This window comes from Gracilinanus agilis, chromosome 2 (genome assembly GCF_016433145.1).
Source record: "Gracilinanus agilis isolate LMUSP501 chromosome 2, AgileGrace, whole genome shotgun sequence".
In the NCBI taxonomy this organism is placed as follows: Eukaryota; Metazoa; Chordata; class Mammalia; order Didelphimorphia; family Didelphidae; genus Gracilinanus; species Gracilinanus agilis.
In genome coordinates, this window is record NC_058131.1 from 239,509,751 (window position 1) to 239,526,783 (window position 17,033).

A 17,033-nucleotide genomic window follows, 5' to 3' on the forward strand; every position below is an offset into this window, starting at 1 on the left:
TCTTTCTTTCTTTCTTTCCTTCCTTCCTTCCTTCCTTCCTTCCTTCCTTCCTTCCTTCCTTCCTTCCTTCCTTAACCCTTACCTACTGTCTTAGAATCAATAATAAGTATCGCTTCCAAGGCAGAAGAACAGTAAGTTCTAAGCAATGACTTGCCTAGGGTCATACAACTAGGAAGTGTCTGAGGCCAGATTTAAACTTAGGACCTCCTGACCCCAAGTCTGGCACTCTATCCACTGAACCACATGGCCACCCCATCTCCTGTGGCTCCTTTCAATAATATTTTATTATATTTTCCCTTAATTAAACATAGAGACAATTGTCAATATTTATTTTCTAATATTTTGTGATCCAAATTCTCTCTCCCCCTTCCTCTCTTATCTGATAAAGGTTATACATGTGCCTTATATTGTATTATACAATATACATTTCCATGTTTGTCATGTTGTGAAAGAAAATACATATTGCACATATAAGAAAAAAACTCATGAAGGAAATAAAGTGAAAGATGGTATATTTTCAGAACACATCAGTTTCTTTTATGGTGGTGAATAGCATCTTTTATCAGTAGTCCCTTGGAATTGTCTTAGATCCCTACATTGCTGATAATAGGTAAGCCATTCACAGTTGATGATCGTACTTTATTGCTTTTAGTGTGTACAATGTTCTGGTTCTGCTTATTTCACTTTGCATCAGTTCATAAAAGTCTTCTGTATTCTTTCCAGACTAGACCACATATGGAGTGCTGTGTTTAGTTCTGGGTACCACAACTGAGGAAAACCAGGGATGGTGGCTGCCTTCCAGAATAAGGCAGCCAAAATGGTGAAAGTCCTGAGTCCATGTGAGATGGATATTGGTTGAAGGAACAGTGGATATTTTTCCCAGGGAAGGAGGACACTCAGGAAGGACACATAGTTCTCAAGGATTTGAAGAGCTATCATATGGAAAAGGGACTAGATTTGTTCTGTTTGGGAGGGTGAGAATTGTCAGAGTGACCAATTTAGACTTGAGGTCAGGAATAATATCCTGGCAATTAGAGCCATTTAATTTTTTTAAAACCCTTAGACCTTCCATCTTAGAATCAATACTAAGGCAGAAGAGTAGTAAGGGCTAAGCAATGGGGGTTAAGTGACTTGCCCAGGGTCACTAAAATGGGGTGTCTGAGGCCAGATTTGAACCTAGGACCTCCCATCTCTAGGCCTGAGAACCATTTAATTTTTAAATTAAATTAAAATTTCTTCTCAATTACATGTAAAAAGTTTCTAATAGTTTAAAAATAATTTTGACTCTCAAATTCTCTTCCTCCCTTCCCTTCCTTCTCCTGAGATGGTAAGCAATCCTAGATGGATTTTAAATCTGGAATCATGTAAAGCATTTTCTCATAGTAATCCTTTTGTGGAAGGAAACTCGAACAAAAAATATATTAAGAATGAAAGTGGAGGGGCAGCTGGGTAGCTCAGTGGAGTGAGAGTCAGGCCTAGAGACAGGAGGTCCTAGGTTCAAAACCGGCCTCAGCCACTTCCCAGCTGTGTGACCCTGGGCAAGTCACTTGACCCCCATTGCCCACCCTTACCAATCTTCCACCTTTGAGACAATACACCGAAATACAAGGGTTTAAAAAAAAAAAGAATGAAAGTGGAAAACGTTTGCTTCGGTCTAGATTCAGACTCCATCAGTTCTTTCTCTGGTAGAACCATTATTAATGGAGGAGGTTACCTTGACACTTCTTCTTGGAGATCTTCAAGAAAGGGCTGGATGACCTCCTTTTGGTATTTGGCCTGATTTGAATTAGATTTACTCTGAGATACCTTCTACCCCTGAAATTCTGTGAGTCTGTTTCCTCATTTGTAAAATCAAAATGCCTGCACTTCCTTCTATGGCTGTCTGTGAGGCAGAGCCTTCAAGTACCGTTATTCTCATTTTACAAGAAACTGGAGTTCTTGAAGGCGGGGCAGCTACGTGGCAAAATGGATAGTGCTCTAGCCCTCGAGTTAGAAGGACCTACTTAAAATATGACCTAATACTTATTGTGTGATCCTAGACAAGCCATTTAATGCTGTTTGCCTCAGTTTCCTCATCTGTAAAATAAGCTGGAGAAGGAAATGGCAAATCTAAACCCGAGAATCCCAAATGAAGAGTGAGACATGACTGAAAACAGCCCAACAATAATAGTTATACTGAGGCTCACCAAACAACTTCCCCAAATGTTTAGTATTCTGTGTTTCATTTTTAATATTTTCATTTTTAATGTGAAGCTTAGTTATTTTATAAATAGTTTAGTTAAGCTTTAGTTTCTTTAGTTCAATGAATAAAATTGTGTCCCTTGTCTTGCATATTCACTAATGTTCATCCTTTAAAAATGTTCCCTGTGGGTGCACTCTAATGACATGTGCTGCACATCCCTAAGCTAGCAAACTGAAAGAGCACTGGAGATCGAGTCAAAAGAACTAGGTTCAAATTCTGGTTTTGCTATTATAGTAGAACCTCATTTAATTTGACCAATATATTTCAAGACTCTTCTTGTAAGTTGAAAAATCACATATTATATAACAAACCCCATTATTTAATAAGTATTTCTTATACAAACATGCCTATACCTCCTTAAAAAACCCTTACTTTCCATCTTAAAATGAATATTGTGTATTGGTTTCAAGTCAAAAGAGTGGTAAGGGCTAGGCAACAGGGGTTAAGTGACTTTCCCAGGGTCACACAGCTAGAAAGTATCTGAGGCCAGATTTGAACCCAGGACCTCCCATCTCTGGCTTGGCTCTCAATTCACCAAGCCATCTACCTGCCCCTAGTTTATGGCTTTTCTTAAACTTATCTGAGCTACAGCATCACATAGAGGGACTCTTGTATTCTTGTACTCTGGGGCCATTACTAATAACTAAATAGCATTAATGAAACAATAGAAGCTCTGCTCTGACTTTGTCATGTCTCGTAGCAAGTGAGACTGATGGGGTGACTGTTTGGAGTGAAACAATGTAATGATACACTAAGGCTTCTCAGAGTGAGAATGAGTAAGATTGAGCCAACTCTTGGGAGGCTTTAAGACACTTGGGAAAAATCTTGTGGATTTAATATATAATTAAATTTTTTATTTTGTGTATTTTAATTATGTCTCTATTTTTTTCAATTGCCCAAACCTCTCGTGTGTCGAGTTCATGTAAAATGAAGTCTTATCATATTATCTGTGGGCTCTTGGGCATTACTTTCCTTTTCTGGGCCTCAGTTTCCCTCTATGTCAGATGAGGGAATTGGACTAAAATAACCTTTAACATATCTTCTCATTGTAAATCTTATGGCAGACCACCTACTCTCTACCTCTGCTCCTCCCCTAGCTCTGAATGAAGAGGTGGAAATTGGTGCGAGTGAACTCATGGTGGATGCTTTCCAAGAGGGCATCTGCATTGGGAGGCAGCTCAGGGGCTCCTGAGGGGGCCGGCCGGCCACTCTGCTCTGGAGTATAGGTGAAGGAGAAGGCACTGGAGTACAACAGCCCATCAGCACGGACCAGGCTTACTGGCACTGTAATGGGCGTGCGCAGCCATCGCCAGGCACTGCCAAAAGCTGCCACATCGGGTACCACACACACTAAGGACCTGGGACTCCTGGAGGCACAAGCCAGATCACAAAATTTCAGAGCTACAACGAACCTTAGAACTTGAAATGGATAAAATTCTAAAGACTGAAGTCTAACTCCTTCATGTTACAATTGGGGAAACTGAGTCCCACAGAGTCAGACTCACACTCTCATAACCTCCCCAAACACCCTCTTTACCTGTACATGGTCTCTGCCTCCACGTCACCAAACCACACTTTCAGTCCTGCATGGAAATTCTCACCCAGAAGCTCCAGCGTTGCCACATCACCCCCACCACTCAGCTATGGAGCAAAAGGTCTCGAGTCAAACTAGTACCAGGGACAAGGGGCCATTACCCTCCCTCCTAAGTACTATAGGGGTCAGATAATCCCCTCAGGCTGGGGGGAATCAGAGGACCTCTAAGGTACTGATGAGGGGCACTGGGGTGACAGGCTCCTGGGTACAGGCAAGGCTGGTGCTGAAAGAGAACTCCACTGACTCCGTGCCAATGATGGTCCAACATGAACTGTCATTCAGCAGTGCCCGGTTTGCTTCCTTGGGACAGGGTGAAGCCTAGGAGAAAGTAGGAGAGAATGAACAAAGAAGAAAGGAAGAGCAGGGCAGCTCTCATCAGGGAATTGGTACCAAAGGCTGGGGGAGATGAGAGGTGGAGCCCCATTTGTTTCTATTCCCTTCAACCACATCTGCAGTCCAGAGATTGACTATTTTTAACCCCTTACCTTCCATCTTAGAAACAATACTGCATATTGATTCCAGAAGAACGATAAGGGTTGGACAACAGGGGTCAAGTGACTTGCCCAGGGTCACATAGCTAGGAAATGTCTGAGTTCAGATTGGAATTTGGGCCTTCCATTTCTAGGCCTGGCTCTCTATCCACTGAGACAACTAACTCCCTCCTCCCTTCCCACCCACCCCCAGCCAGTTGATTTTAACACTACTCACTCACTGTGTGACCATGGACAACTCACTTTCCTTCTTTTGGCCATATTTCTCCCTCCTTCGGAATGAGGGAATTGGAGATCTTCTCATTATAATATGGCCCATGGAGACCTCTCTCACTCCCATGGCTTCAGTTACCACCTCTATGAAGACATTTCTCCTGCCCTGATGGATCTTCCAGGTTTCTGAACAACATCTCCAAGTTCTTTCAGAAAATTTCTACTAGGATATCCCACTAGCAAATCATACACAAAACCTCAAAGCAAGACTTTCCACTTAATCTATAGGGCTTTCTGATTCCACCATTTCTGTCTGTCATTATTTGTGTTTGAATACTTTGCGTCATCTTCGACTCTCCTCTCCTCCCTCACAGCCTTTTAGTTACCAGTTTCTACCAAATCTACCTTGAAAAACAACTCTGGTATTCATCCTCTCCAGTTTAATAGCCAAAACCTTCACACCCACCTGCAAGATTATTCCAATATCCTCCTGACAGATCCTCCCACTGCCAGTTTTTCCCACTTGTCATCCATCCATTTATGGAAGCGGCCAGAATACTTTTTCTTATACCTGGGTCTTATTACATCACCTCTCTGCTCAAAAGTGGCTTTCAGTGGCTCCTTATTGGCTTTGGAACCCAGTTCAAATACTTTTGCCTAGCTTTCAAGGTCCTCCATGATCTGGCACTAGCCAGCCTTTCCAGTCTGCATTCAAGCAACTCTTCCTTTTCTCTGGGCTCTAACCAAATTGCTCTACTCTTTGCCCAACCCCACCTCACCCATGCTTCTTCTTGTCTCTCTCCTCCATGCCTTTGCTCACACTGTTCCATATAACTGGAATATCCTCCTTCCTTTTCTTTTCACTTGTTGAATTCCTATTCATCCATTAAAGTCCACCTTGATCCTTGAAGCCTCCCTTGTTCTCCTTAGTAGGGAATCACGTTCTGCCTTGGCCCTCATATAGCCTTTTATTTTGTCTCTCCCAGGTGTACTTCTTAGGAATTGTTCTATAGTGTAGTTACCAATGTTGACTTGTTATTCCTCTACAAGTCCTAGATAAATTTCATGTTCTTTACACAACAGAGAGATGCACTGTAATTTTTCAACACAAGTAAAGGGTTTCTTGGTTAAATAAATGGCACTTTTCCATTATATTCAATTCAACTCCAAATTTAAAAAAAACAAACTCTTACTTTCCATCTTAGAATCAATAGTGTGCCAGGAAGTGTCTGAGGCCAGATTTGAATGTAGGACCTCCTGTCTCTAGGTCTGACTCTCAACCCATTAATCTTCCTCGCTCTTCCCACAGAATATTTTTAAGAGCTTGTACTAGGAGCTAATACCCTACTGCTGGATATTACATGTACCCAAATAAGCACGACACAAAGCAGGCTATGTTAAAGGCAAATGAGAGACCTGGGTAAAGTGCTCTAGGAAAATTTAAAGGGAGAGATCAATTTCAGCTGGGTGGCAGTGAGTGAAGAGAGTTTGTGATGTCACAGGGAGGAGATGCCACTAAATGTGGGACCTCAAGGAAAAGAAGGATTTTAAGAGACGGAGATGGGGAAGGAATGGATTCCAGGCATAGAGGATGGTTGTGTGAATTTGAAGAGCTGAGAGAGAGCATGTTAAGATCAGGGAACAATATTCCAGCTTGGCTAACATGTAGAATGCATGAAGAAATGGAAAGAGAATTAAGCCTGGAAAGGTAGATTATAGCCTGATAGTGGAGGGGAAAAAATGCCAACCTAAGGTGTTTGTATTTTACCATATGGCAACATCGAGCCACTGAATGATTTTGAGCAAGGATGTAATGAAATACAAAAAGGCTACTGCATTCCGAGGATTATTTTAAAAAATATTATATGAGGTTATTCTTGTGAGGAGGGGAAAGAACAATAAAGTCAAAGGACCAGGCTTCAAATCCCAGATCTCACTTGTGTGTCTTTGGGTATTTTCAAGCTCTCTTAGGTTTCAGTTTTCTCATCTGTAAAATGAGGTCTAAATGACCGTGAAGGCCTCCTCAGCTCTCAATCTGTGATCCTCTGTGACTGTATTTTAAGGTCCCTCCTTATCTGCTAATCTCCCACTCTCACCTGGAATTGCACAATCTTTTCCATGGCAAGGCACAAGTAGGTACCACCTCCTGGTCCCCCACCTGGGAATTGGAGAGCACATTTGTGTAACTGGGAGATAGGTTCATCCACATCCAGGAGTGCACATTGTTTAGCCACTTTGCGGATGATCTGTGGGAGAAGGAGAAAGAAAGAATCTAAGTACCTGAGAGGACTTGGCCAACTCATTTCAGGGCCAGATCTGCCAATTAAAACACCAGGATTTCCCTCCAACCTCCCCAGGAACCTTTTGGAGGCTCCATGATGTCTCCCTCTCTCCTGCCCCTGTCCCTAAACCCTGTAACCACATTCACCCCCAGGTGGAGCAGAAAAAATCCACCTAGACTCAGTCTGGTCACTTAGGTTCATACCATGGGGGGCAGTGTGATGCCCGTGACCGTGCAGACCAGCTGCACTAGAGAACCATAGCGGACATAGCCTTCTCGGAGAGGGAATTCTCCCCGGGAACATCGATCATCAGCTAAGGAAAAGAAAGAGGGTGAGTATAAGAGCATCAGCCCACTTCCCCGCTGTTCCCCTTCATTGCATTCCACCCCCACCCTAGCACCACAAATGGGCTTTTGGACTTTCTAGTAAGATCAGCGAGGTCACAATAATAACCAACACTGATATTACTCTGGTGGCTTATGGTTGACAAAGGATCTTACCCACACGATCTCATTATAGCCTCAAAACAATAGTTGCTATAGGAATCATTGCCAGGAGAAGACTCAAAAGGGGGAGATGACTTCCTTAAGGGGACACAGGTATTAAGAGACAACATGGTGCAGTGGAAGGACCATTGACTTTGAAGTCCCATGGCCATGATTTACACTCCAGCTCTGCTAGTTCATACCTATAGGGCTTTGGGTAAGTCACTTTTTAAAAAACCCTCTTACCTTCTGTCTTAGAATCAATACTGTATATTGGCTCCAAGACAGAAGAAAAGAAAGGGTTAGCCAGTGGGAGTTAAGTGACTTGTCCAGGGTCACACAACTAGGAAGTGTTTGAGGCCAGATTTGAATCTAGGACCTCCTGTCTTTAGGCCTGATTCTCAATCCATTGAGTAACCTAGCTGCCCCAGAGGAAATAACTTTAAAATAATAGCTTCAATGTCCATATTAAGATAATGTTCGGCTTGTTCAAGTCATTTCCTCAGTTTCCTCAACTGGAAAATAAGGTGATCACTAAAATGGACCAGATGATCAGGTCTTTTCCACTCTTAATTCATTATCCTATGTAATTATAACTACATGTGTGTGTATATAAAACTATATATCTCCTATGTAATTATAACTAATGCATAATAATATGCTGCTTTAAGGTATATATAGTAGTCCTATGAGTCAGGTATGCCTATCCCTATTTTAAGATGAAGATATTTTTCCTTTCTGAGTCCCAGATTTCTTCATCAATAAGATAGGGATAACCATACCTGTCCTACTAGTCTTGCACAGAGCTGGTGTGGAAATCAAATGGGATCCTAAAGTGATTTAGTAAAGGCCACAGTGTTATATAGGGTGTCCCAAAAGTCTGAGTGTGGTTTTTAGCTCTTAAAACTGAACCTAAGACTTTTGGGATAAACTATAAATATGGTCTATTCAAAGTATGACTGTAAGTATTTGAAACTGGGATCGCAACCCAACTCTACTTGACACTAGATTCTTCTAAAGTTGCAGGCTGCCTGGGATTTCTGCCCTCCTTTGGATGGAGTAAAGGTGTATGGGATGATGTAGGTATGGGTAGATTGAGGAATCTCCTCTTTCAGAAATTGGTCTCTGAGTATTCTGACTACTAGAATTGAGGTGGGAGGGTGCTGTGTGTGTGCTTGGAGTATGGAGGAATCAGTAATGGTTCAGTATTTCTCCCTATATTGACTTGTGTAAACAAGAATCCAAGGCTTCCCAAATTGGGGTCAAAGAGCCCACTGTGAAATGGGATCCCAATTAGCTACAATGAAAAAGTATAGAGAGTGTTGGAAAGATTTCTGGACTTGGAGTCAGGAGAACTGGGTTCGAATTCTGGCTCCAAAATGTATCAGCTCTAGGACCATATGTAAATGACTCAGTCTCTCTGAGCCTCCCCTGTAAAATGGAACAATGATTTTTTTTCATCCCTCACCTCACAAAGTTGTAAGGAAAGAGCTTTGTAAATGTAAAATCACCACGGAAATGTTAGCTAATATAATCACAAGTGTCTGAATCTCTCCTTCCCCAAGGAACAGTGAATTGGAAGGCCTCATTCCCCTCTAAATTTCTCCTTTCCAATCAAGGTCACCTTGAGAGAGGCATTGGAGGTGTGGTGGGAAGAGGCTTCAGCCATGAGTCAGGACACCCCTAGCTCTGTGACCGATTAGCTCTACTCCCCCAGAGCAACTAACTTCTTTTTGATTCTCCTATATAAAATGTATTTTATAATTTAATTAAAAAATATATTTTATAAAAAAAAATATAATTATAAAATCCTGTAAAAAAAAAAAGCCTCTGAGATCCTTCCTGCCTCTGATTCTCTGGTTGATTCTGTGATCCAGCTTGAGGTTGGGGAGTGAGCTTCAGCGTGGGTGGGAACATAAGCTCAACAACCAGTTGGGCATCTTAGTTCAGAGGAAAATTTCAGCTTGTTGACAATAGATGATAAGACTACAGATGCCTGCACTTTGCCACTGGGGAGGTGGTGGGTGGTGGGTGGGGAGGAGACAGCAATACAGATGGCTCAACTTGGTCTCATTTTTAAGACCCTGGAGGGTGCTCTGTATCATGGATATAGTTGATGACCCACAAAACAAACATGGGAGAGCTGACTAGGAAAAAATATTCCTCTTCTGAGGGCTATTTGAAGATGGGAAGGTAGATAGAGGTGTGGTTAGAGCTGAATCCATGTGCAATACCCAGATGCAGGGTGAAGGCTGCCCATTGTCTGGCACTGGCGATGAATGCACCTCCTTCCACAGAGAGGTATCGTGTGGAGACGGTCTGGGATCGAAGGCGGTTAAAGAGGGACACCTTGGATCCAGAGGAGATGCATACTGTGGGGGAAAGGGGAAGTTAATGATACCTATTCAAGCTTGGCTCCTGGCCTTTTCATTACCACCCCATCAACCCCCCTCCCCAACCCACCCACCATGGCTGTTGCTTATTTACAATATCTTTCATTATCCTCTGCCTTCTTCTTTGCCAACATCCCCTTAGTTCTCAGGTGCTAGGAAGAGGGCCTGAAACTCTGCTTTTATTGGCATAGGAACTCCTAGAGGAGGAAATGTCCTTTACCAAGGCAGGTCAGGACCTTCATAGAAACTTAATAGTTTTAAATAGTTGCCTAGAATCCTGAGAGGGTAAGTGGCTTGCCTAGCATGATACAGTCAATAGGTAAATGAGAGGGAAAACTTGACTAGGCTCCTAGATCAGCTCTCTATAAACTACCCCTTGCTGCTTGTCTTTAGTACTCAGGTGAGTATAATCCAGCTCAGAGGCAATGAAGAAAACTTCCAAGATTTAGAGTCAGATGGACCTTGGTTCAAATCCTGACTCCCTTAATCCCCATGTGTGGGATTTTCAGCAAATCTCTTAACCTCTTTGGGCCTCAGTTTATCTCTGAATCTTTTCTTAGTTTTGAATCCTGTGAACTTGCTTTTAGATAGCTAGATAAGAGAAACAAGCCTTCCAGCTTGCAGCCTTCACTCTTCTTCCCAGTCTCTGAGCCCAACGAGTAGCAAGACTGAGTTCTTTCATTGTCTAATTGTGACTCTTGTCTCTACAGCGTGGGAACCAACGGGAGGCTTGACCTCTATGGCCATGCCCCCCTACAGGATCGGGCTCAATGGATTCTGCCAACTCTGCCATTCTGTCTTTGAAGGTTCCTTCCAACTCTGAAGCTGTATGACTCCCTGATTCCCAAGGTCCCACTCCCTCGTTTCGGACCTTGCCTTGCCTTCAACCGCAGCTAGGATTTCTTTTTTTCCGTTCCTAATCCCTAGCCCCATTCCTCTGATTCTGGCTTATCCCCTAGCTCACGGTCTGTATTCTTCAGTGACTGCTTCTTCTGGGACGGCTTGGAGATGACCTTGATGAGGCGACTGTGGAAGGTCCCTAGCTCCTGGCCTCCTCGCAGCACCAGCTTTAACACCAACCGGAAGTGCTTTCTCTTGTCCGAGTCAGAGACGTAGAGAGCTTTGGCGCAGCCGAATTCCTAGCCAGCCGGCGAAGTGGGCAGCTTTGCCTTTGTCCTGGGGCCATCGGGCTCAGTGAAGCCTTTGCTACCCAGTTGAGGATGGCTTAAAGGGCCCCCAACCCAAACTCTCCCAGTCACTCTGACCCCCTCGGACTGCCCAGCTAGATCCCCTTCCTCCCGAAGCCCACACCAGTCCCTCCTATCCAGCTTTGGACGCTCCCTGCCCAGGGTCATGGTCTGGGGAGGAGGAAATGAAGCCCTCCCAACTGCGGTGAGGTGGAGATCCGTCTGCTCAGCTTTCCCCTCCTCACTCTAGAGTCTGGCTGCTCCTCAAAGCTCAGTTTTTGGGTCTCCGCGGAACCGCCGTCCAACCCCATGTAACCACAGACCGTGCATCCCGCCTCCCCGGACTCGTTAGCTAGAACAAACCGCAAGTGAAGGACGAAATGAGGCTGGAATGCATCATCTCCTGGACTCTTGCCCCTGAGCTGTGGGACTGCGCCATCATTCTCTAGGCCTCTGCTGACCCCCAACCTAAGGGCCAGGGAGGAGCCTGTGGAGTAAGTCGTGCTTCCCCCATTTACCTTGTCCTTGTTGCGGCTTCAGCCTCCAGCCTGGGCCCATAAGATACACACAGGGCGGGGGACAGAAGAATCTACAAGGAGAGGCTGTTGTTACATCAGAGACAACGGAAAGACCAGCTGCTAAGAGGGGAAGTTTTGTATGTAGTCCAAATCTATTCCAAACCCTCAGAAGGAATCTTAGAGAGAGGAAGTGGACAGAGGCCAAGATTTGGGAATCAAAAGAAATGGGTTTAGATCCAGCCCTGAAACTTATTAGGTCTGTGACATTATCAAGTCCCTGCTCTCTAAGCCTGTTTCCTCATCTAGAAAATTCAGAGTAGATTTTCCATACTTATCCCAAAGTTTTTTTTTTTAAACCCTTACCTTCCACCTTAGAATCAATACTATGTATTGATCCCAAGGCAGAAGAATGGAAGGGCAAGGCAATGGGGGTGAAGTGACTTGCCCAGGGTCACACAGCTATGAAGTATCTGAGACCAGATTTGAATGTAGAACCTCCTGTCTCTAGATATGGCTCTTAATTCAATGAGTCAGTCAGCTGCTCTCCCCCCATCCCAAAGAGATATGGAAGAAGAAGAAGAAGAAGGAGAAGGAGAAGGAGAAGGAGAAGGAGAAGGAGAAGGAGAAGGAGAAGGAGAAGGAGAAGGAGAAGGAGAAGAAGAAGAAGAAGAAGAAGAAGAAGAAGAAGAAGAAGAAGAAGAAGAAGAAGAAGAAGAAGAAGAAGAAGAAACTATATAAAATTTTTTTAAACCCTTACCTTCAGTCTTGGAGTCAATACTGTGTATTGGTTCCAAAGCAGAAGAGTGGTAAGGGCTAGGCAATGGGGGTTAAGTGACTTGCCCAGGGTCACCCAGCTGGGAAGTGTCTGAGGTCAGATTTGAATCTAGGACCTCCTGTATCTAGGTCTGGCTCTCAATCCACTGAGCTACCCAGCTGCCCCCTATATAAATTAAAAATTATTTTTTAAATTTAAGTTTAAAAAATGCTACTACCCAATAAAGTTCATATTATCAATTAAGAGTAGGTTATAAGGGAAGAAAATGATTGATCAGAAAAGGAGATGGGGCCACTGAGTTTGGAGAAGGAAGAACAATTGATGTACATCTGGAGAGCTGCCTGAAATTCCTGAAATATTTGAAAGACGTAGAGGGACACCACCATGAATAGATTCCCTATGGAGGATTCTTGGAAGAAGAGTCCCAAAATGAGAAGTAGTGGTTGGGTTGACACCAGAATGTATCAACTAAAGTACCAAGAGACCAAAATTTAAACCCTTTCATCTGACATTAAAGGCCTTCTACAATCTTGAAGGCATCTTAACTTTCTAGTGTGATCTTATTTCTATTCTCTATGCATTGTAGATTCCAACCCAAATGGAAGTCTTTGCTTCTCAAATATATTTCATCGACTCTCCCTTCTAGGCCCTTGGTCATTTACTTCCCTATATTTGCAATGGCTCCTTTCCCCAAATGTGAATAAATTTCCCTTTAAAGTCCAACTCAGATGTCACCTGCTCATGTAAGTACCTTGAAGACAGGCATTTGTTTCTTTTTTTTTTTTTTTTTTTTGTCTTGGTATTTTCAGCACTGATGGCAGAGGCTGACACAGGGTATAATATTAAGAAACATTTGTGGCCTGGCTTCAGACACTTCCTAGCTGTGTGACCCTGGGCAAGTCATTTACCTCAGTTGCCTAGCCCTCACTATTCTTCTATCTTAGAATTGATACTAAGACAGAAGGAAAGGGTTAAAAAAAAAAGAAACGTTTCTGTAATTGTATTAAGTCAAAGTCTGCCTTGATCCCAAAAGTAATAAATACCTTCTCACTCAGTCCTTTTAGGACTCTTCATTTTGTTCCTCTTTGGGTGAATTATTTTTTATGTGTTTGCCTTATTCCTTTTACTAGCATTAGAAGGGGGAAATGCTAAATTATAGAAATTGGACAATCTGCTCTTAGGGATGTGCTCTGTACATGGTAGGTGCTTACTACAAGTTTATTGAATAAATGAATCAGATGACAGTTGAGGAAACTAAGAAATTACTTGTCTAAGTCATAGGAAGTTGGTAGATGGACAAGGTTGGGCCTGGGGGTGATTCAGGGTACTTTTATGATGGGAAAGAGAGAAAGTAGGTGTTTTGATTCCTCAGCTTTCCAACCACCCTCTCCTACCTCTTCTCACTCCCATAGGATTTCTGGGCCACCTTGGCATGTAAAATCCGCACAGTCTGTTCAGACTGCATCTGTAGACATCTTCGAACTCCATCACGGAGGACTGCAGATGGCTCTGGAGGTGACCTAGAATAAGGAGCAGAGAGGGGAAGAAGAGGACGGAGGAGAAGAAGAAAGAGGCGTTGAGGTCACTAGCAAGAACCCATGAGAAACTTGAACATTTCTCGTGGTTTCAGGGAACTCTGGGTAACCAGAGGTGAGCACCAAGGGGGAGCTGGGGCATGGCCACAGGCTGTGGTCTAAATATTTGGGCTGCCGGGTGTTCAATGGGGCTTTCACAGAGCCTCTGCACTGGTCGCTCCGCGGTACGACCACCCAGGCTCCCCCCAGATGGTGTGGCTCCGTGCCAGGCCAGGGCAACGCAGAGGAAGCAGGGCTTGCACAATAGCTGCTCTTGTGCTCCAATGTCAGTTCTCCTACGCCCCAGCCTCACCCGTCGCTATTCTTAAGGACGGAGAGAGAGGGTCTAGGGGAGAAGGAGGCGAGCAAGAGTGTTAGGTGGTCAGTAAATGCCTGCGGAAAGAACTAAAATTGTCTGTCCAACTTCTCTCCCTTCTTCTCCCGCCAGCTCCCCCAGGCGTTGTCCTGTAGCTGAGTCCGGACTCTCACGGGAGAATCATTCGTTCATTAGCTTGAAGTTTCGAATTGTGGGGACTGGGGCTCGCAGCACCACCAACCAAATGGCTCCTATCTCCTGTGGTGAAAGCTCGAAAACTTCAAGCTTGATATCCATCTCCACCCCCAACTCTCCCACCCTTAGCTAATAGGCTTCCCTCCCTGGTCCTAGAGAGTCGCGGGACTGTGGCTTAGTGGGCACGGAGTTAGATGTCGGCTGGATTTTGGAAAGGTCCAAAAAAAGAAGGAATAGGGCCTCAAATCCCATCCACATCAGATCTGTTCCCTGAGAGAAAAGGATGCCTGTTTCATCCTCCATGCTTGCTTCCATTTCGTCTCTGAGCGTTTTGTAAAGAGATTCATGTACTGGAGTCAGTGGAAACTTTAGGATGACATAGGGCTGGGGGTAGGGACAAGGGGAAATGGGACAGTTTTGCGAATTCAGCCTAGCTGCATCAAGTCACGGGGGTCGTGAGTGTTCTGGAAGCACTGGAACTTGGGAGATTGGAGGTCCCGGGATCGGCATCCTGTTGGACTAGGAAGCGGCTAATCGGGGTTTTGCAGTTCAGGGGAGGCTTGTTGAGAATGAAGAAAACTGGAACTCCCAACACTCCCCCTCGCCTCCCCCAGCAGCCCCCGGATGCTTAGCACGGTGCCTAGCATAGTAGGTGCTCAAAAAAACGTTTATTGACTGACTGGCGCCTGGGATCATCCCTCCCAGGTCTTCCGGGCAGGATTGCGTCCTCAGAAATATAGTACTCCCGCTCCCTGTCCAGCCCGGAATGTGATGCTGGAATTCTCTTGCATTCCAGCAGAAACTTTGCCTACAAAAGCTATCCTCCCCTCCCTCTGCTACAGAGCTGGACTGTGTGTCGGCACAGAACCAAGTTTCAGTGTGTGTCGGTTTTTCTCTGTATAGGGCGCAAAGAGGAGCTCCCTCCCTCTTCCCAGCACTCACATTCACACATTCACACACACACACACACACACACACACACACACACACACACACACACACACACACACCATCGGCCCCGCCCTTCATCTGGGGCGGGGGGCTCTCTCGAGTTTCAGTAGGAGGGGTCGACCGCTCCCCTAGCCCCCGAGTTAAATGCGGCCACCGCTGCTACTCCCTTCAACCTGGACCCGTGGCAAGGCGCCTGTTCGCTTTCCTACCTGTTCCAGCAGGACAAGGGGCTTGGATAGTCTGTTTCGTCTTCTCTCTGCCCCTCGGAACTCTCTAGCCGACCCAGGTGAGTGAGGGGTCCTGGGGGCAGCGGAGGGTCTGCATGGAAAACGCAAGCCTTTTAATCTTGAGAAACATAGCGAGGAGTCCGCTTTGGACTGAAATGCAGTGTTCCCCAAGAACCAGCTCCCTCTTTAATAGTGATTTTCTTATAAGAAAAAGAGGATGATTTCTTTATCTTGGGGAAGGACTCTTTCCTGATCTTTTCCCATAACCCCAGGGTCATTGCCCATTGGTACCCATTCCAGATCTTACCGTTACTCGGGTACCCCCATAGATATGAGCCTTTTATCTCAAGGTCTCCACAGTTAGTCAACTCCGAGCTGTAAATCCCCCAAAGTGCAACGAACCAAATAGACCATACTCCTTATCCAATGGACTATGGGGATCACACAGTTCTCCCTTCTAAACAGAATCCCTAAATTCTTTCCTGAATCTATGGAACTCCCTCAATCAGCCCTTAATGAGACGGATGCATAAACTTTCTTCTAAACTCAGAAATTTCTCATACATTTCTCCCACATCTGTTTCAATTCTCAGTATACCCTTTCTCCACAGCCAAGTACCTCTTCTGAATGATTGCAGGGGAAAGAGAACTGGGTTGGGCAGGGCTGGATCGGGAGGCCTGGGTTCTAGTCTCTTCTCTGCACCCCAAGTTGGCGTGACCTAGTCACTTTCCTTCTCTAAATCTGTTTCCTCCTCTAAAAAAAATAAAGGGATTGGACTAGACAGTTTCTAAAGTCCTTCTCAGCTTTGATAGTCTATAATTCTCAAAGTCATAGGAACTGTTGAGGCCAGATGACAGAACAGAGCATCATGGTTCCTAGAACAGGAGTTATTGTGGAGAGAATACAGAGGGTGATCCATCAGATTAAAATGGTTCATATAGGGGCCCCTTGACCCTAAGTGGAAGTCATGGTTGGTGGAAGGGAGGAGAGAATAAGAGAGTGAATCACAGACCCTTAGAATGTTGGCCACAGAAGGGATGATAGGACACAGAATAACTGGAAGAGATTTTTAGAACATGGAATTCTGGAGCTGGGTGACACTTTCAAAATCCAGTCCCTTAATTTCACAGAAGGGGAGACTGAGATCTGAAGACTTGAAGACCTGGGAGTAGTAGGGGCAGAGGCAGGAATAAGCTGACTTTTAGTCCAAGGGGTCTCTCCCCTGCACCACATTTTCTCTCAAGGAAAACAGTCAAGAGACATGAGAAGGGAAGAGGAAAGGATGACTGCAGAGTTCTCAGAGCTCCCCAGTCAGCACCTCCCAGGGATGCTGTTGGCTTTTCCTGGCCCAATCCCGAGGAGCTTGCTTTTCCTGGCACTACTCCTCCCCTTGCAACTCGAACATCTGGGTTCAATACGATTGCATGTGACTGCCCTCAACCTGACCATAAGGGATCCATTGAGGACAGGTTGGCCAGCCACTATTTTGGGGCTCTTTCTTTCTTTCTTTCTTTCTTTCTTTCTTTCTTTCTTTCTTTCTTTCTTTCTTTCTTTCTTTCTTTCTTTCTTTCTTTCTTTCTTTCTTTCTTT

At 44.6% G+C, this 17,033-nt stretch overlaps 1 protein-coding gene across 1 annotated transcript; it reads right to left on the reverse strand.

Annotated features, from left to right (window-relative positions):
• Window positions 1-3,335: 3,335 nt before the first annotated feature.
• On the reverse strand, window positions 3,336-16,903 carry RBPJL (recombination signal binding protein for immunoglobulin kappa J region like). Its single transcript, XM_044661070.1, has 12 exons — window positions 16,885-16,903; window positions 15,426-15,534; window positions 13,575-13,700; window positions 11,406-11,476; window positions 11,133-11,239; window positions 10,665-10,839; window positions 9,542-9,679; window positions 7,026-7,135; window positions 6,637-6,786; window positions 3,999-4,154; window positions 3,780-3,883; window positions 3,336-3,609 (listed from the first exon to the last, which is right to left on the reverse strand). The coding sequence occupies exons 1-12, from the start codon at window positions 16,901-16,903 to the stop codon at window positions 3,336-3,338; spliced, it is 1,539 nt and encodes a 512-aa protein (XP_044517005.1).
• Between the last annotated feature and the right edge of the window lie 130 nt (window positions 16,904-17,033).